The 26,640-nt window shown below is 44.2% G+C and overlaps 1 protein-coding gene across 1 annotated transcript in view; it reads left to right on the forward strand.

Annotated features, from left to right (window-relative positions):
* The window catches only part of LOC311231639 (microtubule-associated serine/threonine-protein kinase 1-like), a gene marked incomplete at both ends in the record, with an annotated part of 227,323 nt that overhangs the window by 45,456 nt on the left and 155,227 nt on the right, over nucleotides 1-26,640 (forward strand). Inside the window, one exon of the mRNA XM_084318267.1 lies at nucleotides 3,066-3,097. Within this exon, the coding sequence (XP_084174393.1) occupies nucleotides 3,066-3,097 (32 nt within the window). The remainder of the gene's footprint in view (nucleotides 1-3,065; nucleotides 3,098-26,640) is intronic.

Genomic DNA, 26,640 nt, shown 5'->3' on the forward strand with positions numbered 1-26,640 from the left:
TGTAATATTACAATATACTTACGACTATGCTATTTTATACAGATGTAGCCTTTGTATAATTTGTTTCAGCTTTGTGTCCTCCTTTTATACAGAATGAGTTCTCTAAAGGCAGCCTGTTTTTATACAGAATAAGTTCTCTAAAGGTACTGTAGCCTGTTTTTATACAGAATGAGTTCTCTAAAGATAGCCTGTTTTTATACAGAATAAGTTCTCTAAAGGTACTGTAGCCTGTTTTTATACAGAATTAGTTCTCTAAAGGTAGCCTGTTTTTATACAGAATGAGTTCTCTAAATGTAGCCTGTTTTATACAGAATGAGTTCTCTAAAGGTAGCCTGTTTTTATACAGAAGGAGTTCTCTAAAGGTAGCCTGTTTTTCTTTTATACAGAATGAGTTCTCTAAAGGTAGCCTGTTTTTCTTTTATACAGAATGAGTTCTCTAAAGATAGCCTGTTTTTATACTGAATGAGTTCTCTAAAGATATCCTGTTTTTCTACAGAATGAGTTCTCTAAAGGTAGCCTGTTTTTATACAGAAGGAGTTCTCTAAAGGTAGCCTGTTTTTATACAGAATGAGTTCTCTAAAGGTAGCCTGTTTTTATACAGAATGAGTTCTCTAAAGGTAGCCTGTTTTTCCTCTACGTCCCTATTTAAGTCCCCATCCTTATGGTGACCTTCTGCTGACCAAAATGTCCTGGCTTTGACCTATTCTTTCTACAACACAACTGCCCATGACTACTGGGGTCTGTAGGCTTATCATTGTACACGTATTGTATTATATTGAATTAGTAGGCTATTGCATCATAGCTGCAGGTCCCTCCTTATCTATCCTTATGCCGGGACTTTGGCAAAAGCTGAGTGTGTGTGTGTGTGTGTGCGCATGTGTGTGTGTGTGTGTGTGTGTGTGTGTGTGTGTGTGTGTGTGTGTGTGCGTTTAAAGTGTTAGCTGGTGTTTCAATACTATAAAGATAATATTATTTTTGCTCAAAGATCATCGTCACTTTATTGCAAATGATTACAGCAGGTGCTAGCCTGAGATACCTTTGGGGAAACCCAGCTCAGCACAGAATGACTCACTCTGTTGGCGGCCCATACATTTCTATCAAAAGAAAATGTCTTTGTCTCACAGTGTAATGGAAGAAATGGAGTGAACTCGGGTTAGGAGTTTTTGTTTTGAGTTTGTTTGGAGATGTGAGCTCCAACTGTCAAACTCATGTTTCATCAGCCCTTGCAGCCTGTGTTTGGGTTCAATAACACTTATTTACCTTTCAATGGAGAGAGAGAGCGAGAGGGAGGAGGAAAGATGAAAGAGAGAGCGAGAAAAAGGACTTTGCGAGGCGAAGAGGATGAAAGCCTTTTCTGCAATAAACCAATTAGATTCTTTCTCCTCTTTTTTATTTGTTATTTGTTCCTTTTCATTTGTTTATTTGTCACCTTTTTATTTGTTGTATTTGCTTCAAACTTTGCTGTGTGATCATGATGCATTCCTGTTGTCTGACTATCAGCAAGGCAAAGCAGTTGAACTGTAGAACATAACGTGCTAAGTGCCCCAGGGCATGCTCACAATAGAAGCTAACTGTAACACGACCCTACCTGAGATCGCGTTAAGCGGCATCAAATGGGAATAAACGTGCAACAAGCAGAGTAAAACACCCATCCCAATGGATCCTAATCACATTAGAGTCCTTGTTGTTCTGTCACAATGTCATAAACTTAGCAGCCATTTTTAAACTGGCTTTGGCTCCACTCAGCCTGATTTGTCCTGGGGCGTAGTCTCCTCTTAGCACGGACGTGAGATCAGTTTCCATGCCCCCTAACCAGGGTACAAATCTGTCACCAGATAATCCTCACACCACACTCCTTTTGTAATCGGGTATGTGTGTATTGTAAAATGTATGTTCCCTCTTAAAGAGGCACTTCACCAAAAACAATGCAGATGTATTTTTACATATTCTCCCACATATCCCCAAACTATAAACAGTTTGCATTCATTTATTAAAGGAGCACTTCACCAAAAACATGCAGACTTTCTTTTTCACTTACTCTCACACACATCCAAAAACTCTAAACACACATTTATTTAGTTTGACAGTTATTGGGAGTAAATTAGTTTGAATATGGCCACCAATGATGTCATCTGGGACATTGAATCCTTGTGTTGTGTTATTTACAGCTCAGTTAAATTACAAGGTAGCAGTCCCTATAAGACAAGGTATTGCTACAATGTATTGTATTCATCTACATAATTTCATGGTGTTGGTAATTAAGTAGTAGTTTGGGTATTTCAACAACATTAGCATAAAAACAACAACATTGTTTAAGGAGTTTGCTGGTGGTGAGACAATCGCTCAGCTGACCCAAATTCGCAAAATGTTATTTCTGCCACAGCTAGCTAAACTGAAGAGTTGTAAGCATGAGCTAAGTTACTTACTAGTCAACAATGACAAACAATGGCCATTTCTGAATCACTGGAAAATGACTTTCCATGCCTCAGTTCTTTCCAGCTTATAAAATCAGGTCCAATGTGTCTCCGGTGTCTGGATCTGTCAGACATCGGCTGCTTCTCTCTTGTTCACTCTGGTCGAGCTGCTGTTGTGTTCGCTGCTCACTTAGTGCTGTTTCCTACGGAGTAGCTGAGTGCTACTTTAATTTCTTGCCACGTTTATCTCGTTTGCTACTATGCATGACTAATTATTGGTAATGAAACTGAATGGGGTTTTCGGATTAAATGTTAATGGCATTTGCTGCTTCCCAATGACGTCTAGCACAGTTCATCTTAACATTAGATAAGAAAATGTACGACAGTGTTTGGTGTCATTTGATGTTGTGTCGCTCTCTGTATGGATTCACTTCATAACACATTCCTGGAACTGGAGAACTCCTGCTTAAGATGTACAATGATAGGGGGAAATAAATCTCTGCAAATTAAGCCAATTTGGGTGAAATTACCCTTCAAGTTTTTAAATATGAATTGCGTTACAGTAGTTGTGTGACGTGTAAAACTGATCCAACCTGTTCTCTTCTGTTCATTCCTCCCCTCTACCTCTTTTCTGTCTGGCTTTTCTCCCAGAAGGATCTTCCTCTGCCCCGAAAAAGTAGCAGGTGAGTTCACATTTCATGGGTTGAGTTCTTCTCATTGTGTACACGTGATGTGTGTATGTATGTGTGCGTGTGTGTGTGTGTGTGTGCGTGTGTGCGTGTGTGTGTGTGTGTGCATGCATATGTGTGTGTGATTGTGTCTCCGACTGAGCCCTTTCACCGTTGGAGCCTCTCTGTCGGCCCAATCTGTTCCATCACTGAGGCTGTGCGATGGAAGCTTCGCCACAGGAGTGCCGTGACATCAACACCCCACATGGAGAGAGAGAGAGAGGGAGAGAGAGAGAGAGAGAGAGAGAGAGAGAGAGAGAGAGAGAGAGGTATGTGAAGCAGAAACAATTTAAGCTGTCACGTGTTGACCATGAGTTAATAACCTACAATTATATGGGTGCTTTTGTAAGATTATATGTACAGTATTTCAGCTGTATGACCTCGCAGATGGTGGAGATAGATATACAGACAGGCAGGCAGGCAGGCAGACAGGCAGATAGACAGGCAGGCAGACAGGCAGATAGACAGGCAGACAACAGACAAACAGGCATACAGACAGACTTCTATATTGTCCTCTCAGAGGAAATTAGCTTCCACATTCTCTACACACAGGGTTAGGGTTATGTGTTAAAGTGTTAGAGTGACAGGATATACAGTAAGAGAGGGAGAATAGACCATGTGACAAAAGCTGTTAGCATGTTTCTAGCTTAAACAAAACAAAAAACGATAACTTGTCTTGAGAGAGAGATTTCTACATGTTAATGTGGCATGGTAACACTTGTGCAAAGGACCTGCAGTGTGTGTGAGTGTGTGAGTCACTGTCCATGGTGCTGAAGACACTCACTCACTCTTTTCAATGTGTTTCAGTGTGTGTGTGTCACTGTCCATGGTGCCGAAGACACTCTTTCTATCTTTTCCTCTACTCTCTCTCTCTCTCTTTCTCTCTCTCTCTCTTGGAGAGCACTGTACAAACCACCGTTAACACTTTAAGTGCCGAAAACGTGTTTAGGCGTCTTTCCTAGCCATGCTCAAGTTGCCTAGGACGCCGTAACTCGTCTTTGATATCAATATTTCAAAAATCTGTGATCGGAATCATATTTCCCCTCTGCAGCCTTCACACACAGTTCTGAGCTCCTCTCAATCCTCTAGCGGTTCAAGAGCGCCATCTGGTGGCCGATCGGCAGAAGCGCCAAACAGGAAGTCATGTGGATGAAGTGGTGATCACCCATATTACTTCCGGGCACTCGCTATAGGTCCCGGGACTCGAGTTCGACACAATACATAGCGATCCGTTGCCAATAACCTCGATAAACAACATGATTTGGACGTATATACTATTATACAACCTGGAAATGGACTGGGTATTTCGACATCCCATAATGGAAAACTGTCTACCCCACGCTGATCGCCCAACGGCCCGCGGAGACTGGGGTGAGTTTTAGCGTGTAGTATTACCGTGTTCGACACTAACTGCTATGATGAACATTTGACCCACATTAGATGAATGGTATAACGTTGCCCACGGAATTATAAACGATCCCCCGCCCATCCGGTCATCATCAGATGATACGTAGAAACTTCTAGAAGCACGTCCATTTGAAATTTTTCATCTGGCACCGATCGCTACCAAACTGTATTTGATCATCAATATAATGCATTTGGGGCTATAAATCACGTTCTGGAGAAAGCTGCAGAAAGAGATGAAAACATACTTATACTTTAGATCATATTTTAGTATGAATATGTGAATGAAAAAGTTTAACGTTCATACACCCTGAACAATACATATAGGACATTGAATGGGCCCTAATAATGGCAATCTAGCAATAGAATTTAAAAAGTTATAGCCCTGCAAAGAAGGGGAACTTCTCTATAGACAAATAGAGCTGGCAACGGATGGTATATCATGAATTTAACCTTAGGCAATCAAAGTGTTAACTAAAAGAGTTGGGGATTTACAGTGGAGAATTTTACATGGTGCAGTTGCTGTGAACGCTTTTGTCTCTGTGATTAATTCTGATGTTGAAGACACCTGTCCTTTCTGCACAGAGAGGGAAACCGTTTTTCACTGTTTTTTAAAGTGTGACAGGCTCTTGGTTTTTTTTCAGTTCCTGACCCGCATGTTTGTGATGTTTGATGAACATCTTACTCCAGAGATGTTTATTTTGGGGTACAGGTACAGCAGGAAGAGGAGGTTAAAATGTCAGCTCTTCAACTTCCTGCTGTGTCAGGCAAAAATGGCCATTTATCTAAGTAGGAGGAAAAAGATTGAGGATTCAGTGCTGGTAGATACCACTATTTTGTTTAGAGGTATGGTAAAGGCAAGGTTACGAACAGATTTTCATTTTTACAAGTTGACAAGCAATGTAGCAGAGTTTGAGATGATATGGTGTTACAAGTGGGTGTTGTGTACAGTTGTGGAGGAGTTGGAGTTGGTTTTTGGCTTTGTTCTGATGTGAAGTTTGTCTTATTTTTCTTGATTTGATTTGCTGTTCTGTGTTTTGCAGTATACATTCTGATGTATTGTTGATTGCTGAGTGAGAAAATAAAGTTGTGTTTAAAAATCAATCTCTATCTCTCTCTCTCTCTCTCTCTCTCTCTCTCTCTCTCTCTCTCTCTCTCTCTCTCTTTCTCTCAAAAAAAAAAAAAAAAATATATATATATATATGGCGATAAGCACATTCCATCCAAGCAGGGCAGGTGCTGCTGAACCAAAAGAGCAAATACTGAAAATACACAAATAAATAAAACAGCTTGCAGGGCAACAATCTTCACTTATTTATTGCACCCAGCTAGTTTAACATTTCGAGCAACATCTGCTCTTCATCAGACTAATCATGACCAAGCACAATGCCATCTTAAATATGCACATGATGCAATGTGGAGAGTTTTACTGGGAGAGCTTACTGCGCACAAAGGTTCATGTTACTTCCCCTAGATCCCCTCCCTGTTAAACAGACGCCCGACCGACCAGTAGGAGTCGCTATTGCAACGGCCAGACCTCTGCAATACCTTGACGCCCCAGCATGTGCATATTCAAGATGACGTTGTGCTTAGTCACAATTAGTCTGATGAAGAGCAGTTGTTGCTCAAAACGTTAAACTAGCTGGGTGCAATAAATACGTGATTGGAGTCCTGCAGTGTGTGAGCTGTATTTATTTGTGAATATATATTTTCACCAACACAGATATATCATAATTGGAAACAGACATGAAGGAAGATTTGAGTCGCACTCATTTAAAACATTTCTTCCACAACCGTTATACTCTGGTTTGTAGAGTTGGCTTTGGAAGACTGTTGCTGACTGTTGCTGTCTGTTGCTGCTAAAAGTTCTCTTGTGCCAAATTGAGAAAAGGGTGTGTGTGTGTGTGTGTGTGTGTGTGTGTGTGTGTAGGGATGGGAATTGATAAGATTTTATCGATACGATTCCATTATTTATTCTGCTTATCGATCCGATTCTTTATCGATTCCCTTATTGATCCCTGATAAATTTATAATTTAAATAAATAAATTGGAAATGCAACAGAACTAAGCTGGTTGGGAATAACATCATGCAACTTGACATTTCTGATTGTCATTTATTGTTGAGCCCCCATGTCAGAAAAATACAAAATGAGTGTGGCTTCCAATGATACCCCATGTGGGGATATGTGAATCAGGGATCTAGGTGAACAACTAAATTCTTTAACAGGAAGCCAAATTAATTGAAGTCTATGAGAAAACTGAGTTTTTCTTTGTACACAGTTTACCAAAATCACTCATAATCACTCATTTCTGAATGGATCTTCATGAAATTTCTATATGTACTACATAAGGCTTCAGGCTATGGCTCCGTCTGGATTTGTAAGCCATACCACCTTCTGGGGAAATACTACCTCTGGTCTGGACTACTAACTACTACAGAAAAACTTGAGTAACAAGTTTTTTTTACAACTCAAGTTCAGACCTATGTAACTCTATTACGTTAGCACTAAAAGTTAATTTTTGGAATCAGAAACTTCAGAATGTCATCTTTCAAAAGAGACTCATGCATGTGCTATAAGTATAAAGTATGTTGTTTTGGTTTGCAAAAAAAGTAAGCAGTCCTCAAAAACGAAAACTAAAATGGCCAATGTTGGGGGCGCTTGCTAACAGGTTAACTATACACTTAAATAAAATAATGTATTTGAGATTCTCTTATTTATTTATTTATTTATTTTTAGAATTTTTTTATTTTATTTACACACACACACACACACACACACACACACACACACACACACACACACACACACACACACACACACACACACACACACACACACACACTTGTGTCAGTGAATTCTTGCATGGTTCTATCCTCTGTGTGAGGGCTGTTCCCTGGTGTGTTTGGTCCATGACCTTTGACCTATATCTCAGGGCAGCAGATGTCTGTATGGAGGGGGCTGTAATGTAACCCCACTCCTATCTCTGTCACTGTCTACACATTATAACAGTCCTCGCTCTGCATCTAACCTGTATTAGTACTGCACACAAGTCTAGTACTAGTCACCGTTGTAAAAGTCCACTCTCTGCATCTAAGCAGTTTGGTACTAAATACAGTGGGAGTCACCATTATAAAAGTCCCCTCTCTGCATATAACCTGTATTAGTACTGCACACAAGAGTACTAGTCACCATTATAACAGTCCTCTCTATGCATATAACAAACCTGTATTAGTAGTGTGAGGGCCGGCGATCCACTCCACTGGTCAAATTACTTACTCGTGAGTAGTACGTCCGTTGATAAAGAAAAGCAATGTCCACAGCCGCTCCAGTGTAAAGTAAAGATATCCAAATGGTTTATTTGCAAAGTCTCTCTTTACAGAAGTGGTCCTAAATCTACTTTCCTAAATATTCCTGTCAATACTACACATACTACTACAAGGTAAGAAAACGTTAGGTTAAGATATAAGATAAGATATTCCTTTATTGATCCCCTTGGGGAAATTCAGGCATCATAGCAGCATGGGGGGGAGGGGGGGAGGGGTACAGGTAGTAAAACAACACAGTATACAGGTAGTAAAAGACAACACAGGCAGTGTAAACAATTTGATCAATATGGTCAATATAATTTACTATCTGACTAGCTGAGGAATATTCACATTATTCACAGTGTCACATGAGGTGCAGTATGCAGGAGGTAGTGTTATAATAATTTACTATCTACTGAGTATACATTAATCAAAGTACCAGGGTAGTCTACTTTGTCCCCCTTGGGTTCCTATAAGTCCCAGGTCAATGTCTGGTAGCAGTCGCTGTCGCTGCCCCCTGTTGTGGGGCCTGGAGGCTGCTAGTCGCTGCCCACTGTTGTGGAGCCTGATGGCCGCTGGTATGAAGGACTGTCCGAGGCGGTTAGTTGAGTGTCGGGGGGGGATGAGTCTGTGGCTGAACGAGCTTCTCATCTTGACTAGCTCGTCGTAGAGGGGGTGGTAGGGGTTCTCCATGATGGCATCCAGCTTCCTTATCATCCCCCTCTCTACCATCACCTCAAGTCTAGGTAGCTCGACTCCCACCACAGAGCTAGCCTTCCTCACCAGCTTGTTGAGTTGAGTTATGGCTATAACCAAGTTCTGTTAGTTAGGCATCACCTACTGCACTCCCTCGCGTACGTGCACGCGTACTGAATAACATTCCACAAATATACCTTTAATACCAGTATTAGTCTGACCACACCCCTCATCAGCTTACCTTCATAAGCAGGTGTGTGGTCACCTGCTCTCCTCCTTCCCAAGCTTTCACCACAAGGTGAGGTCAAAGGCTGCAGCGGCCGTCTGATGCCAAGCGTCGCCCCTAACTAACAGAACTTGGTTATAGCCATAACCTAACGTTCTGTTTCGTTAAGGGGCTCTGCTTGGCATCACCTACTGCACAAGGGAGGCCAAGCGGAGCCGCTGGCTGACAAATACACCCCGCTGACAGCCCCCCACAACCATCAGAACAGGGAGGGCCGAGCCCCCCCGACCCCCCCTAATGGAGGGCATCCCCCCTATTAGGGGCCTCACGGGAGGGCGACGGACCCGACCGTGCGAAGAGGCACTCAAGCAACCCAACGCACAGGGTGAGCAGACCGTGGCTTGACCCCACGACTACACCCACGCACAACCCGCATGCCACCCGGGAACGAACGTAGGAACAACCTCGTCACTGCCCCCAGAATCACGGGGTCAAGGGCAAACCCAACCCCGTGGCAAGGCCGTAGCAACGGAGCGCGAAGGAAGACCCAGACCCACCAAAAGGACTGGACGTAGACCACTCGGCCCCTGACAGCTGCCCACAGAAAAAGCCCATACGATCGGCAGACGTCATGAACGTGCAGGGGCACCCTCAACCGGAGAACCGGGAGTTGACACTGCAGCAACACACCAGAGAACCAACCACCCAGGCACCACCCCATGCAATGGTTGGTCCCATAACCCCTCAGGAAAGAAACCCCGAAACACACCTGCGGCACCGCCGCAGCCCGCGTTCCGGTTCCCAACAGGGCTATCCTGGGCCTACGGGTCAACGAGCATCACCCCGGACCGGGCCCGGTGATACGGGGAGCACAGGGTCCCCGAGGAGGTTAAAACCACCCAACAGGCTCCTCAGCGCCAAAACGCAAGAGAAGAGCGTAAAAATGGAAGACCAGCCCCAGCACCCCGCACTCGGTATTCCCAGGAGGTCACCCAACCAAGGACCAACCAAGACCAACCCGTACAGCGGCCGAGATCCGACGAGATCGGACGCGTACAGGTCGGCACGGCCGTAAGCCATTACGACAGTGCAGAATACAACGCACCCAACAAGGGTCCCATAACGCTCAACCCTGTGACACCCGGATCGACCTAGCATTTTTCCCCCTGAAAAAACCCCAAGTCCCTCAGGGTACCAGAACAGCAGATCTGCATCCCCAGCGGACAACGGGTGCAACTGATCTGGACCAGCGCGACCAGAACCAGTCCCGTGCCCTAATCACGCCGACCTGCCAACCCCAGGAGAAGGGGCAGATATGCGCGTTTGATCCCAACACAAAAAAGAAGGCGCCACCCAGACGTGTCGGTATGAACCGCGTCCGGTGGCCCACCCCTAGGGCGTGAGACCCTTCCCCATATGTCCAGACCCATTCCGTCATCATCCCCTGACATGAACGGGAACCCATCGACAACACACAGGATGTCGGAAGAGGAAAAACCCCCATCCCAATTGCTCCATAAAAACGCTGTTTCACCCAAGCAAACAAGGCGCGCCAGTCAGCAAATGGCCCAAAAGCACATCCTGAGCCAGCACTATGTGTGCGTTTTGACATACCCACATCAACAATAGGCCGTTTAGACCACCATATTGAATCCCCAAGACGCCCAGGGAAACGACAAGAGGGGCGAGATGCAATCAACTCCATGAATGAATGAATGAAAAAATTTACCCAACAGACTGCAGTACAGGAATACACACAAAAAGATAAGGGGAGGCAGACCTGAGAAAGACGTTAGTCTTGTTTCCATCAGGGACCCTCATTTCCAATCCATCAAGACACATTCAACTCTTTATAAAAATAAAGAAAAGGCATCACCCGTATGACCCAACTGCACAGCTGGGAGAAAAAACCCTGTTTTTCACATGATTTTAATCCAGTCACCCCTTTTAATCAGAGTGTAAGACCAGACCCCCCCAGAAACACCTTCCCACATGAGACTACGGTCAAGAAAAAAGATATGTAAACTGTGAGACACGTGACCAATAGACTCAAGTTTGACACATAAACCGGGCGCAGCAGGCCTATAAGCCCTGCGCCCAACCTCGACATCTTTAAGACACCAGCTCATGGAAGGCGTCGCCATAGCAACAACGCTACAACGGGCGGGGAAAAACCCACCGGATCCTGTCATAACAGGAGTCGGTAGAATACCCCTTCCCCCCCCCCCCCCCCTGTCAAGCACTGGCTTGGCCCTGACTGGCTCAGCAGAAAAGATCAAAAATCCTCTAAACCAATCAAGTGGGAAAAAGGAGGGGTTTATTCGACACCCCCTCCCGAAAACACACCCTTTATCCCTACACACAGAAACACAACCGTAGCCATCTTGAAAAACCTCCGGTAGAAAGCAATGCATAGCATAAGCTAATACAATGCCTGCTACCCACAAAAAGTGTAAAAGGGTTTACAACAAAACACAAGTCGCCTGTGCGTGAATCCCATACCCGTGAAAAGTGTGCGTACGAGCATTACTGCAACTAACAACACAGCATTGTGAAAACACATATACTTAGTCAAAGCAATGGAATAACACCAGTTCTAATTGCATGTGGAGCATCAAGCTAAATAGAACCTATTACCGAGTGTAAGTTGCAGACCTTGCTTAACCTCGTAACACAACACAACTCACCCCCCAACGTAAACAGGGTAGATTCATATATACACAACCCCACCATATGATTTGTATGAAGAAACACACAGTTTGTTCGGCCAAACATTGTCCCCCTTATGTCGGGGAACTTTTTTTATTAAAACTAATAAAGTGTAAGGCACAATATCACAGAGGGGCCGGGAAGGGTGTAGGGAAGGGGACACAGAGGGGAAAAAGTCACTCCTAACGGCGTCTGCCACCTCGCACCGCTCGAGTCTTGCCACCCCGGGGAGCCCCGGAGGGACGGTAGGTTACAGTCTGCTGGACACGACGTTCCCTACCGTCTCCTCCGGTCTGGGATGGGCCGGCGGTGGCCGAAGCGCCGTTTCGTCCCCTGGCCCTCTTGGCAGGGCCAGCAGCGGCGGCGGAGGCAGTGGTAGCGGCGACGGAGACAGCTCGACGTCGCGGAAGCCTTCTGCCCCCACCGGCAAGGACGGGAGGCGGAAAATGGGGTTGAAGGACGGATCTCTCCTCTGCCATTTCTCTGCATGTTGAGGTCATCAATTGCAGGGCCTTCCCGAACAGGCCAGCGTCGGAGAGGGCGGCCGTCAGAAGAGGGGCTCTCTTCTTCTCTGGCACACAGGCTTGCTCCAGCCAAAGGTGACGCTGGCCCAGGGTGGCCAGGGCGCGCACTTTCCCCATGGCTATGGCCAGCACCTGGGAAAGGTGCAGGACAGCTCCCGCAGCCTGGGTGATCTGATCGCATTTTACCTCGTTCACATCCGTGCCGCCCGTCATTATCCCCGATACAAATCTAGCCAGGTGGGCGATGTTAGACGCCGCAGCCAGCGATTGTGTACCAGCGATGAATGACTGGTCACCCCAATAAGCCAATCGCCTAGCCGACTTCCCCTGGAGGACCGGCTTGCATAGGGGTTCCCACACCATATCCGGACAGAGGAGCGCGGCCATCGGATTGTCAAGCCGAGGCACGCCCTCCCCCATACCTTTGACTAACCCCGACACCTGCGTAACTGGTACGTAGGCGGGAGTTAGTCCCATGATGTTGGACACCGCCTGACCCCGACGAACATAGGCCCCCATCGATGGGAAAAATGGGTAGACAACGTCCACCCCTCTCACTGGGGGACGCTGCCAGGGATGGCCTATGAGGTCATCAGGGACAGGTGCAGGCAATGGCAGCGGCAGCGGCACACCGTTTGCGGTGGCGGCTACCGCCATGAGCTCGGGAAACAAGGCCCGCAGTTCCCCCTGCGAACCTTCCTCCACCGACCCCGCATCCCTCGCATACAGCAGGCTGCGACTGGTCAAGGAGCCACAATCCGATGCGGCCGACAGTAGGGCATCCTGCTGATGAGGCCAAGGTGGTTCCTCGACATCCTCGAACAAGGCGCCCCATGGAGCCATTTCTCCCCCCTCCGGGGTCTCCGGAGGAGGGATACTCTCCTCCACGGGACCATCATACAAGAATCCGTCCGCCTCCTCCATGAAGTCCTCAGTTTCCATCAGAAATCCAGAGTCGGACGCATCCTCGCTGGTCTCCAGCAATTCCCCAAACCCAGGCCGTTCGCGTCTGCACGCCACCATCTTGCGACGCGAGCGAGCAGACGCAAAAAGTTTTCGTCGCAAATCCTCCGGCTCCAAAACAATCCCCCGTTCATCAACGGGCGATTCCTCAGAACCAGAGGAACCAGAGTCGAGATCAGGCCATCGCCGGAGCGACGGCACCGAACCCTCGGCTCGTCGGTGAGGAAAACTATCCACCGGCAGTCTCCCGGGCTGGGTCGGCAACCACGAGAGTGGCAACAGCCCAGCACCGAAGCGCACGACGGAGGCGGGAATGGAGAACCGGTGGTGAAGAGTAGGTCTAGCGGGTCTACTCTCCGCGGAATACATTATGACCCAAACCTTTTCTTATACAACAAAGTGAGAGAAGAAAAGATTAAGCACAATGTAAACCAGTCACAACTCTTTTCAACTAACAAACACGTCAAGTGGGGTACTACCGAAGGCACTTCCTTGTGGTGAAAGCGAGAAGGAGGAGAGCAGGTGACCACACACCTGCTTATGAAGGTAAGCTGATGAGGGGTGTGGTCAGACTAATACTGGTATTAAAGGTATATTTGTGGAATGTTATTCAGTACGCGTGCACGTACGCGAGGGAGTGCAGTAGGTGATGCCAAGCAGAGCCCCATAACGAAACAGAACCGTATTTCCCAGTCTCCAAAATCACTGCCGAATCCACACAGGAAAATTCCTTCGTAGTGTGCCAGCCGTAAATCCACTTGCTGGCTTCTGGCTTCAGTCCATTGTTGAGTCCATCCTTTCGGTCCTGTTCAGTCTGGTCGAAGATGCAAAACTGCCGTTCTGAGGAAACACCCGCTTATATAGAGACCCAAAGGTTCTAGAATGTTCGGTTATGACCTCATACGGTGACATCACGAAGGGTCCATAACCTTATATCATGACGTCATACGGTGGTTCCAGAATGTTTTACGTTCTAGCATGTCTACTATGACATCACCCCACACATTCCGGACTGTTTTATGTTCCAGAAAGATCTATTATGACATCACCACAAACGTTCTAGAAGGTTCTAGGTTCCAGATTGCCCTATTATGACAAATACGACGGTTCAATGACTTTATCTAAATCCAATCAATATTAAACATTCATATAATACAATAACCGAAATATATAGCTTTGGCTTAGTACTGTAAACATTAAACAATAGTACTAGTCACTAGGGCTGTCTTAAATATTCGAAGCTTCGTTCGATGGGCATGGGATTGGAATAAAAAAAAAATTATTTATTTTTTTGCAAAATCAACTCTGCCTCTCTTTGTTAATTACAACAATCAATGCTGTTTGTTATTTAAGATGAGGTCGGACTCGGCACTGACAGATTTGTGTTCATTGTGCTGCTTTTATAAAGCCTCAAATGACGGCTTACAATATTTCATGGAAGCAAAGTGTTTAGTTTGTCTAAGATTTTAAAAGGTTTAAACTTTACAGCACTGACAAAGTTGAACAAAGTGCTGTACAAGTCCCACAACATAAAACAATTAAAATATTAAAAAATATATAGATATATATATTAATAATAATTTTTTTTTCTCGAAGCTTCGAATTAAAATCGAATCTCGGCCCCGAAGCTTCGAATTCCAAAAAAATAATCGAAGGTCAGCCCTACTAGTCACCGTTGTAAAAGTCCCCTCTCTACATCTTACCTGTATAGGGAGGTGTAGTGGTTATGTCATTTTAGTTTTGTCCTGTTCCACCCTCTGTTCCACTTAATGTATTTCCCCATTGCCCATTTCTAAGACGGTTCGTTTAAAACAAATAAAGCATGGACATTGGCATGGTGTACCTTTCTGTGCGTATTCATCCACAATCTATAGCTCAACATGAAAATATTCGCAATTAATCGTAAGGTAGCAAAATAACAACGTTTATGTTTTCGTTCGCTGGGAAACTACACTGCTATTTGGCGCTGCTGACTGACATCACCACAGCGTAGACGCCTGGCTTTAGTCGCAGACCTAGGATCAGATTTCCCTTACATTCGATAAGCTTAAAAATTCGTACAATGGGAAAATAACTGACCCTGAATCTGTTACTAGTATCTGTTTCACCCAACACCAGTTTATAGCCAACCACCATTTAAAAAAAATATATATTTGTATTTATAATTTAAATCGTATAACGTTATTTCGCTGCATATTAAATCACTGTAAATACTAATGTAAATCATTGTTTCGTTGTACATATTGTGTATAGTTTATAACATTATTGTTTTTTACATAACGTTAGTAGCTAGCTTGCTAGCCATTCCCAAAACTCCTCCACATGCCCCGATTTAAAATGGTTCTCTTCTCTTTGTATACTTTTGTCCTCACAAACAAAGTATTCTGCCAGGGAACTTATGGACACGACAGTAGTAGTTATAAGGTTTTTGAGCTTGTAACGTTAACGTTAGTTAGCTATCGTGGTATCAGCAGGCCGTGACGTGTAGCTAGCTAGCTAGCCGTGTGATGCGTGTGCAGTGCTTGCCCCACAGGTCTGAGAAGAGGACCTGCTCATTTTACTCGTTCCCGAAGCTCCTCTACATGCCCCAATTTAAAATGGTTCACGACAGTAGACATTGCTAACGTCTAGTACGTTTAGCGGGGTAGCGTTAACGTTAGCTATCTAGATAGCTTGGTATCAGCTTGCCGTGACGTGAGGTAGGCGACAGCTGCCTACTGAACAACAGGTTGCCAGTGCCTACTGGTAAATGTAGTTCTTTTTTACGACAAATTAAAAACCTTATAACTACCTTTATTTCAACCAAAAATGCTTAAACAGTAATCTTAGTGGTAGAAGGGAACTCATTTTGTGCAAAAATGGAAGCTTGTCAATTTCCATGCGGCAGAATTGTTACAATAGCCGATAATCCATTTTCCCAATGATGAATCCCTATACGGGTGGAACAACCAGTGACTAGGGATGGGAATCGAGAACCGGAGCCGGTTGGGAACCGGTTCTTAATTGTCAGATTCCTGGAATCGCATGCCTCCGTGCCTATCGATTCCTCTTATCGATGCCATGTTTTTCCGACAGTTGCGCATTTTAAAACAATAACGTTAGCGCCACACATGCAGCCATAGCAGACTATTTGATTCCTTGACTTTTTTGGTCACATATGCTCCCGAAATGCTCCCGCTGTTTCTATGTGCAGTGAAAAGTGAAAATGCTTTGCATCCTAGTCATTCATTTACGTGGTAAACTAACGTTAGCGGCTAGCTAGCTTAATAGCCATGCTCATGACTCAGGGGAGGGAGCTGTGTGTGTGTGTGTGTGTGCGCGAGCGCGACATCAGAGGAGGTAGAAGCCTCGGAATTTAGTAGGTGAATTGCTTTCCTAGATGTTACTTATGTTTCAGTTATGCTTTTACTTTTAACCTTTATTTATACAGGTAGGTTATTGATAACGAATTCTCTTTTGCAATAACAACCTGTTGAATGCAACTACAGTTCAATAGATTAAATTAGTTTAAGAGAATCTCAAATACATTATTTTATTAGTTAATACATTTTTTACAGTTTTTGTATTTTTCTGACATGGGGGCTCAACAATAAATGATAAATGACAATCAGAAATGTCAAGTTGCATGTTGTTATTCTAACCAGCTTAGTTCTGTTCCATTTCCTATTTATTTAAACTATAAATGTATCAGGAATCGATAAGGGAATCGATAGCGGAATCGTATCGATAAAATCGTATCAATTCCCATCCCTACCAGTGTGACGTCAGACTACACCTCCCTATTGGTACTAGATACAGTGGTAGTAGTCACCACTGTAAAAGTCTAACCTGCATTATTATTATTGCTTTCCCCCCCAAGCGTTTCCTTTTGGAGCTGGAGCTGCAGTGTAGCAAACATGATTAAAGTGGGACCTTTGTCACAGCTGCCTGCGTCGTCTCTATTGTAGGTACAAGGTCTGGGCTCATCACAGGAATGAGGACAAAGGTCTTAGAATGGCAACAGGGTTAATATGATGTCTGTCACACGGGCGCTGCTGCACACATGGAGCACGTCATCACATCCTCCTCCATCATATCATGCCACCGGTCCCTGTCCACGGCACCCCGCAGAGGGCTGATATGTGCCCCCCCCCCACCCCACACCTCTTCCCATGTATATTTCATATTTCGTCCATCCAGACTCCCACATTAGAGACAGCATCTATTATTGAATTACTCCCCTCAGCACCGCTGTGCAACTGTCACCCCATGTCAGCTTTAACATTCGCTGGACTTGTCTCACAGGGATGGTAACACACACACATGCGCGCGCGCACACACACACACACACACACACACACACACAGGATGTACAGTACATAGTACACACTGACGTCTGCCTTTGGTTGTTTTTTGGGGGGGAGGCGTGTACAGCTCCTGTGATATCTAGGGCAAAGAGATGATGCCTGAGCTCATTCAATATGCCATTTGTAGAATGAGAGAGAATGTGAGAGAGAGAGAGAGAGAGAGAGAGAGAGAATGAGAGAGGACATGATGGTGTGTTTTTGCAGCTATAACGGAGAGGCTGTAGAGATGTAGACGTCATCCTCCTGTATTGTCAAGTCTTTGATCACCCAGTCCTAGTAAAGACGTTCTCTCTATCAGGCTCTATCAAACTGTTTTTATAGAGAGGGTGGTTCAAAATGGATATAGACTATAGATTATAGATTACTCAGGGTAACAGGAAAATATTGTCAACATTATTAGGCATGCAATAATAACTGTAACCTATTTTTCAATAACAGTTGTAATGTATTGTATAATAATTACACTGCATCTCCAACTAATGAATGCGTTTATAATCTACTGTAAATAAACACTTCCCTCTAGCTTCTCAAACCCAGTGTAATGGTAACCTAATAAGCCAGTAACGTTATGTGGTCAACAATAAACCTGTAACCTGCCTGTAGCCGACTCTAATAATTAACGTGATCTTTCTCTCGGTTTAACGTTAGCCAGGAGATGATGGTAGTGGAATGTGGACGATTACCAGAGCATTTTTATAGTCATGGCAAAGCCAGCAATCTACGTGAACAAGTATGTCAAGCAAACAAACACTCACTCATCCCTTCAAAATATTCAGCGTGCGCCGTATGCCAATCTAATCAAGTTAACCTCCTTTAGCTAATGGGCTAAGCTAATGTTAGATTACTGATGCTGAGCTAAACGTGTTTGCTAACCATCCGTAACATTAACTTTCAGGTTTTCAGGTGCCCGATAACGTTTTCTTTTGATACCGCAGAAGTTGCATGTAGTGTGATTATTTTGTTATGACTAATAGCACAGCAGCTGCTGCCTGGCACAGGATTTCAGCACCACTCCTCCGGACAGCTCCCTCCAATCAGGATCATGTAATTGCAGCTCACAGTCACATGTGGCCGTGTGCACCATTGATTGATTGATTGAAAAGTTTATTAACAGATTGCAGAATGGGTACAGTACAGCTCAATACATACAATTGTTAAGGGGATGCAGACCAGAGAAAGACTTTCATCTTGTTTACATCAGGGTCCCCCATTTTCAATTCATCATATGACACACACGACATACAGATAGACAGTACTGCTACATCTATACATTTATGACATACCAGATTTGCAAATACAGTACTGTTTGTGATACTAAAAAAAATCCAGAAGAAGAGTGTATATACATTTGACATAGAAACTGTACATTGGAGGAGGTTGGGTAGGTGGGGTGGGGTTGGTTAGGGACACTGTACATTGGAATACTGACATACATTTGACATAGAAACTGTACATTGGAGGAGGTTGGGTAGGTGGGGTGGGGTTGGGTGTGGCTGTACATTGGAGGTGGGGGGGGGGGGGGGGGGGGTTGGGTACAGGGGGGGGGCACTGTACATTGGAATACTGACAAGGCCATACTTGGTCTTTACTGTACAACTGGGTTAGGACATTTGTAGGGGCCAGTTTCGAATTGCAGTCTCCCGTAGGTGTTCTTTGAGAGTGTTTTTGAAAGTGGGTAGTGATTCACATTACTTTACAGCTTTGGGTAGGGCGTTCCACATTGATGTGGCATAATTGCGAAACGTATTTTTAGTCCCTTGTTTGAGCCGAATCTGGGTTTTACATGATTTGTGGAGCTCCCTCTGGTGTTGTGATCGTGGTATTCACTGACCTTTGGGAAGTATTTTGACATGTACATGGGTACCTTGGTCGTGTAGTGTATCTTGTAGACCAGGCCCATTGCAAGTTGCTGTACTCTGTCGTCTACTCTAAGCCATCCTAGGTTGGCAAAGTGGGCAGGGGTGAGGTGGGTTCTAGGAGTCAGGTCAAGCAGTAGTCTGACTAGTTTGTTTTGAGATGTTTGTAATTTGGTTTTTAGTGCCTTTGAGGTGCTTTGGTACCATGAGGTGCAAGCATAGTCGTAGTACCCTTGAATGAGTGCTCCTGCCAGAGTATTCAGGGTATTCTTGTTTACCAGAGAGGAGATCCGGTACAAGAAACGAGTTCGTTGGTTGACCTTTTTTATTACATTGGATGCCATTTTGTCACAGGAAAGATTAGCCTCTAGGATGGAACCCAGGTAGGTAATTTCATCTTTCCTTGTGACAATATTGTCACCCACTGTAACTGAGAAGCCGTCGGTCTTGCTGAGTTTGTTATTTGAACTGAAGAGAATGGACTCTGTTTTGCCCATGTGTAATGATAGTTTGTTGTCTGCGAGCCATATGCAGATTTTGCCTAGTTCCGAGCTGAGTGTTTTTTCAACCTGTAACTTGTTCTTGTCAGAGACCAGCAGGGCTGAGTCGTCCACAAACAGGAACACGTTGCAGTCACAAGCTGACGACATTTCATTTGCATAAATTAGGAACAGTAGCGGTCCTAGTATGCTTCCTTGTGGAACACCACAGTTCACTGTGAGGGGGGGGGGATAGGGTACCGTTTACCTCCACCATCTGTTCTCTCCCCTCCAGGTAGGATTGTATCCAGCTCACTGATAAACTATCAAAACCAATTGCTTTTAGCTTGTCAATCAGAATGGTGTGATTGACAGTGTCGAAGGCCTTTTGTAGGTCTAGCATGACCATGCCGCAGTATTTGCCCGCGTCCACCTCTTGCTTGATGTGGTCGTTCAAATAGAGAAGGCATGTGTCAGTGGAGTGGGATGTTCTGAAGCCAGATTGGAATTCGTAGATTAGATTTTTTTTCGCGAGGTACTTTTCGACCTGTTCGTATACTATTTTTTCCATGACTTTCGAGATGGATGTAAGGATAGAAACTGGGCGGTAGTTGCCTGGGTCTAATTTGCTGCCCTTTTTGTGCGGGGGTGTTACTCTCGCAATTTTGAAGTCCTTGGGGACGTGTCCCTGTTTTATGGAGAGGTTTATTATGTGTGTGATGACTGGGGTGATGGCGGCTGCTGAGTCTCTGAGGAATTTGGAGGGGATGTTGTCATGGCCAGATGCGTATAGTTGTGCATGCTAATAAAGGGGGGAATGCCATTCAGCTCATCAGACATTTCCTTAATGTTAATGCACCAAAAAAAGTATATAAAGATTGTTCACGAGTCACAAATCTCGAGTCCGAGTCAAGTCTCAAGTAGGGTTGGGCCGACTACTGAGCCCAACATCGTGATCTGTTTTCTTTAATTCACTGGTATATTGTGCAGTTACATCACTATGGCTAGTATTTAAAATCTTTTTTATAATCGGATGATCTGCTCAATGAGGCTATAGGGAGGAAAAGGAAGGAAAGACCAGGTGAGGATTAATAAATATTAGGGGTGTAAATATTTGACCCCATAACGATTCAATTCGATTACAATTCTTCAGGCAACGATTCAATGCATCATGAAATCTCTTAATTTGACCATGATTTGATTCGATACATTTTCTATCAGTTAATTCCCCCAAAAAAATCTGAATACACAAATGTGGCTGGGGGAACTGATTCACTCAGCATGAATGGACTATAGGTCAATAATAGGGGTGTAAGTAAATATTTTACCCCACTTCGATTCGATTACGATTCTTCAGGTAACGATTCAATGCATCATGAAATCTCTTGACCTCAATTCGATGCGATTCGACCTTAGGATCGAAGCATTGCGACTGCATTGTGTAACTAAGTACGCCTCGAGTCCCCATCTCTGTTGTCTGGTCCTCCTGCTGTCTCAGGTCTTCCAACAAGTACCCCATCCTGACTCTAATAACATCACTCACCCCCTCCACTGTGCTGATGTCATCATGCACACACGCACACACACACACACACGCGCACACACACACAGACACCCACTGGCACTACCCCCCCCCCCCCCCCCCACACACACACACACTCTTCCTCTCTCTCTGTCTCTCCTTTCCTCTGTTCCTCTGTTCTGTCATTCACATTTACATTAGTCTACAGTTCACTGCTCCCTCATCTCTCCTCCTCAGATAGGCTTTCACTCTCACTCAAACACACACACACACACACACACACACACACACACACACACACATCGCTGCCCTCATCCCCCGCTGCTCTCATACCCCTCCCCTCTCTCTCTCTCTCTCTCTCTATATCTCTCTCTCTCTCTCGCTCTGTCGCTCTACACTTCCTGGCTTGGCACGGTACCCTTGAGAGCAGCCCCAGAATCCTCTCTTCCTTCGAGAGGGACGCGAGGCAGCTGGTTCCCTCTCTCCTCTCCTCTCTTTCTCTCATTCTCTCACTTTCTCCGTCTGTTCCACGTCTGACATTTCCTAATCGTTCTAATCGTTTAGTTTCCTTGCACACATTCAAGCACGCATACTTACTCACGCACACATACAACCACACACACACATAGGGATACAAGCCGACATCGGAGAGTGAGTGTGTGTGTTTGAAGAGCCAGCGGAGGCTGCCATGGTGGTGTGGAGTGTATTGGCTGCCTTCTGACTGTCCGTGTGCATGTGGGGGAGCTCAGCTGGTCACGCGTGCGTCTGCCAAAACACAGTCCGCCGCTAGCAACATGTTTCGACGAACCAAAAGGTAATATGGCACAAATTAGATTTCTGTGTTTCACCCTTGAGACTAATGTGCTGTCCTTACAGTAGTAATTGTTGGTTGTTTATTTAATAGAAGGTGTGGTTGTAATGTTGTTGTTGTTGTTGTTGTTGTTGTTGTTGTTGTTGTTGTTGTTACTACTCTGATGTCGCTTTCTCCCCTGCCAGCTCTCATGCTGTCTCACACTTGTCCCTCTGTCCCCTTTTGGCACTAGATATACTGTGTGTGTGTGTGTGTGTGTGTGTGTGTGTGTGTGTGTGTGTGTGTGTGTGTGTGTGTGTGTGTGTGTGTGAGAGTGTGTACAGTATGCACCTGTCACACCTGTGTGTAAAGTACATATAACATACATACATACGTACATGGTTGTGTGTTTGTGTGTAATTGTGTTTGCGTCCAGTGCACACACACACACACGTACATTTATTTATCTATCACATCCCAGACACAGTATCTTTTATTTAATGACCCATATGAATTGTTAAATTCATTGTGACACTGACTTAATCACTCATGTATTTCTATAAAAATATATTGTAGTTTTTGTGATGCATTTTATATTTGGCATCTTAGTTTGTATTTTCGGAATCTTATTATGTACATTTGACTTAAAGTTTCTTGAAGAGGATTTTTAACAACACTCAAATGTTTATACCTTTCTCTTTTTTATTGAATGTAGAGGTTCTACCTAAAACCTGCACATTGCACTACACCTAAACTGGGTGGCACTGGCACTACACTAGTGGCACGTTGCAGAACCTGTGTTTGTGTTTGCAACCATTGCCTACCAAAATATCTGCGGTGATGATTTAACTGAATACCATGAGCTGTGCTCTTTGTGGTTTTGATTTGCAGACAGGCTTTTGAGGTCGAATTCCTTAAGGTTTTTCGTTTGAAGCTAAGCTCACTGTTGAACACACACACACACACACACACACACACACACACACACACACACACACACACACACACACACACACACTCAAAATGTTAACAAATTATAACAATGTTGGAATGGTATGGGGTGTTTGGCTGTGAAGTAGTGGCTTGATTTGGTCAGTTCTGGATCAGGGGTGTGTGGTACTGTATGTGGGTCAGCATGAAAAACACTGTTCAATAAGTTAGATGTTACTCAAGTTTCAAACCTGTGAACCTATGGGGAAATTCCATTTGAATTCAGAGACAATTGACCTCAAACCCGCCCTCTTTTATTGTTCCTCCAATCACAACTGTTGCTTCCCTATTACATCCATAGTCAATGGTGATGTGTTGATTTATATCACTATCATCCCACTAAAAGTGTTATTTAACAAAAAGTTCAGTTGGTTGTGAAAGAAAACATGAGATTGAATGAAATATTTGAGTAAGATGTAGGCTTATAGCCCTGACTCTACCACCTTAGTTATTACCATCACATAAGCTTGGGGGAAATTATGTAAATGTTAATACTCGCATCAGAAACAGTTTTTTTTTGTTAGAGCTGTAATTCCTGAATTTTAAATTAAAGGACGTTAATTGATTCATTGTTTGTATTTTGTATTCACATTTGAGTTGCTGGTATGGCCTTCAATGGGTGGTAATTTGCTCAGATACTAGTTCAACTTCAATGAGTTTACAATCTTTTTGATCCCATAAATAGACAAGATATTATATATTTTTTTAATATGTTTATTGGTATTTTCTTTTTTTTCAGTTTTACAGGATCAGTTCAACAGTTCAACAACCATACAAAAGAAAATGCTGCCAACTGCCCCCCCCTCCCCGAGTTACAGAAAAATAGATACAAAATACCCCCCCCCCCCCCTGCAAGAAAAATAATAAATCAATATAAACAAAAACAAAAAAAAACTCTAGGCCAGACCCCCCCTCCCCTCCCCCAGACTAGGACCTCAACAAATTCATTTTTTTTTTTTTTTTTTTTTTTTTTTATACACATTTTGAGAATTTAGTAAACCCAGTTACACCCGTCTAACAGGTGCCCATACTTCTACACCAAACAAATAAATATCTAACGTTACATCTTTTCTCTTCAAAGAGCAACTAATAACATTTACAGTATCATTCATTGCAATATATACCCATCAGAAAGACAAAAGGGAGCTTCAATAATAGCCTACATCGTCAACCTACTATGTAATCTGTTCTAAGTATTGCCCAAACCCAGCCCAGCATTTATCAAAGAGATGTGGTTTTTTCTTAAGATTGAACATTATTTTCTCTGATGCCATGTACGAAGAGATTTCACTAAGCCACATAGACATGGGGGGGGGGATTCAGCACTTTTCCACAGCATGGCAATACACTTCTTCCCTGCAATCATGGCCAATTTAATGATCCGCACCTTGCCTCTCTTATCTGGAGAAATGTCAGACATGTCTCCTAATAATGCTAATTTAGGTGTACATGGGATCTCAAACCCTGTGACCTCTTCGAGAATCTCCCAAATTAACAATGAATCCAAAATGACATTGTGGTTAGAAGTGGTGGAGAGAATAAAAGCTAGCATATAATGGTAGTGTCTGTTTAGGAACAAGTTATAATGGTTGGATTATCCAATGGGGGGTCCGGGAGGGGGGGGGGTTCGAGCTGGAGCATATGTATGTAGGTTTTTAGATAACAGGTATTAGGGGTATATCCTGTATAAGACATTTGACTAAATGGTAATTTCATTGGATATGCACTGTGAATTAATGCTTGTATATCTTATCGTGTGTTGTCATGTTTGTTTATATGTCTGTTTAAAAAATAATAAAAAAATAAAATACAAAAAAAAATATATTTAGGAGCACATGTGCTCCTTGGGAAAAAGGTTAGCGTACAGCCCCATATATGGAGACATTAACATTACGTTATCAAACATAGGGACGAAGACTGTAAAAAAAAGTGTCGACAATGTTTTATAATCTTTATCTTAATTTTCATCATAAAAATTCTGTGCCCCCGAAATACAAAAAAAGCCCCTGGTGTAGCTTGTGTCTGTGTGTGTGTGTGTGTGTGTGTGTCACGCACGTAAAGTTTGTTACGTGAATCCATGTAGGAGTTATGCTTATTTTTGTTATAGGCCACTCTCACTGCCACAACACCTTTTTGCCAATAGGGAGGTGTAGTCTGACGTCACTTTAGTTTCCCGCGCGGTCCACCCGTATAGGGATTTATCTTTGGGAAAATGTATTATCGGCTATTGTAATAATTCTGCTTCATGAACATTGGCAAGCTTTCCATTTTTGTACAAAATGAGTTCCCTTCTATCACTAACATTAAGAATTTTTGCTTGAAATAGAATAGAATAGAATAGAATGAAATACTTTTATTATCCCGTGGGAAATTTGACACTGCAAATCGCTCAACATTTAAACATTTAGACAGGACAGGTCACGAATTAGAATAATAACACAAATCAATCAAGTTGCCTAGGATAAGAGTAGAGTAAAATAGAATAAAAATGAAATAAAATATACAGAAATAAATACAGTAAAAATAAAAAATACACTGAGCATGGGGGAAGGGGGGGGGGGTACGGGTAGTAAAAAATAAAACACAGCAGTGTAAACAATTTGGTCAATATAATTTAACTATCTAACTAAATGAAATATATATTCACAGTATTCACAGTGTCACATAAGGTGCAGTATGCTTCAGGTAGTGTATTGTCCTCCTTGGGTTCCTATTAATCCAAGGTCAATGTCTGGCAGCCGTCGCTGCCCCCTGTTTTGGAGCCTGAAGGCCGCTAGTCGCGGCCTCCTGCCACTATTGAGCTGCCGCTCTGTGCTCAGTGATGCAGTGAGGCACAGTGATGCATTGTATAGTCTTGATGGCTGTTGGAATGAAGGACTTCCTGTGCCGTTCAGTGCTGCATTTGGGTAGTGTGAGCCTAGCACTGAACATGCTCCTCCTGTCAGCCAAGTCTGTGTATAGTGGGTGGGTGGGGTTTTCCCTGATGGCCTGGAGCTTAGCAAGGCTCCTCCTCTCCGCCACCCTCGCTAGAGAGTCCAGCTCCACCCCAACCACGCTTCTGGCCTTCCTGACCAGCTTATCCAGCCTGGTTGTGTCCACTGCTCTCAGTCCGCTGCCCCAGCAGGTCACAGCATACAAGAAGGCGCCCGCCACCACAGACTCATAGAACATCCTCAACATCCTTGTACAGACATTGAAGGATCTCAGCCTTCTGAGGAAGTAGAGTCGGCTCTGGCCATTCTTGTATAGTGCCTCTGCATGTTTTGACCCGTTCAGTTTGTTGTCGATGTGCACATCGAGGTATTTGTACACCTCCACCATGTCCACATCAACTCCCCTGATGGAAATGGGGGTCACAGGTGCAATCCTCCTCCTCCCCAGCTCCACAACCAGTTCCTTGGTCTTCGCCACATTTAGCTGCAGGTGGTCTTTATCGCACCATGTGACGAAGTCCACTACCAGTTCCCGGTATTCCCTCTCGTCACCGTCCTTTATACATCCCACTATCGCAGAGTCATCAGAAAACTTCTGAAGGTGGCAGGACTCTGACCGATAGTGGAAGTCGTTGGTGTAGACAGTGAAGAGGAAGGGAGAGAGGACTGTCCCCTGCGGGGCCCCGGTGTTGCTGACCAGTCTGTCTGACACACAGCTCCGTAGGCGCACGTACTGTGGTCTGCCCGTCAGAT

This window comes from Notolepis coatsorum (assembly GCF_963971535.1).
Source record: "Notolepis coatsorum genome assembly, chromosome: 7".
Taxonomy (NCBI): Eukaryota; Metazoa; Chordata; class Actinopteri; order Aulopiformes; family Paralepididae; genus Notolepis; species Notolepis coatsorum.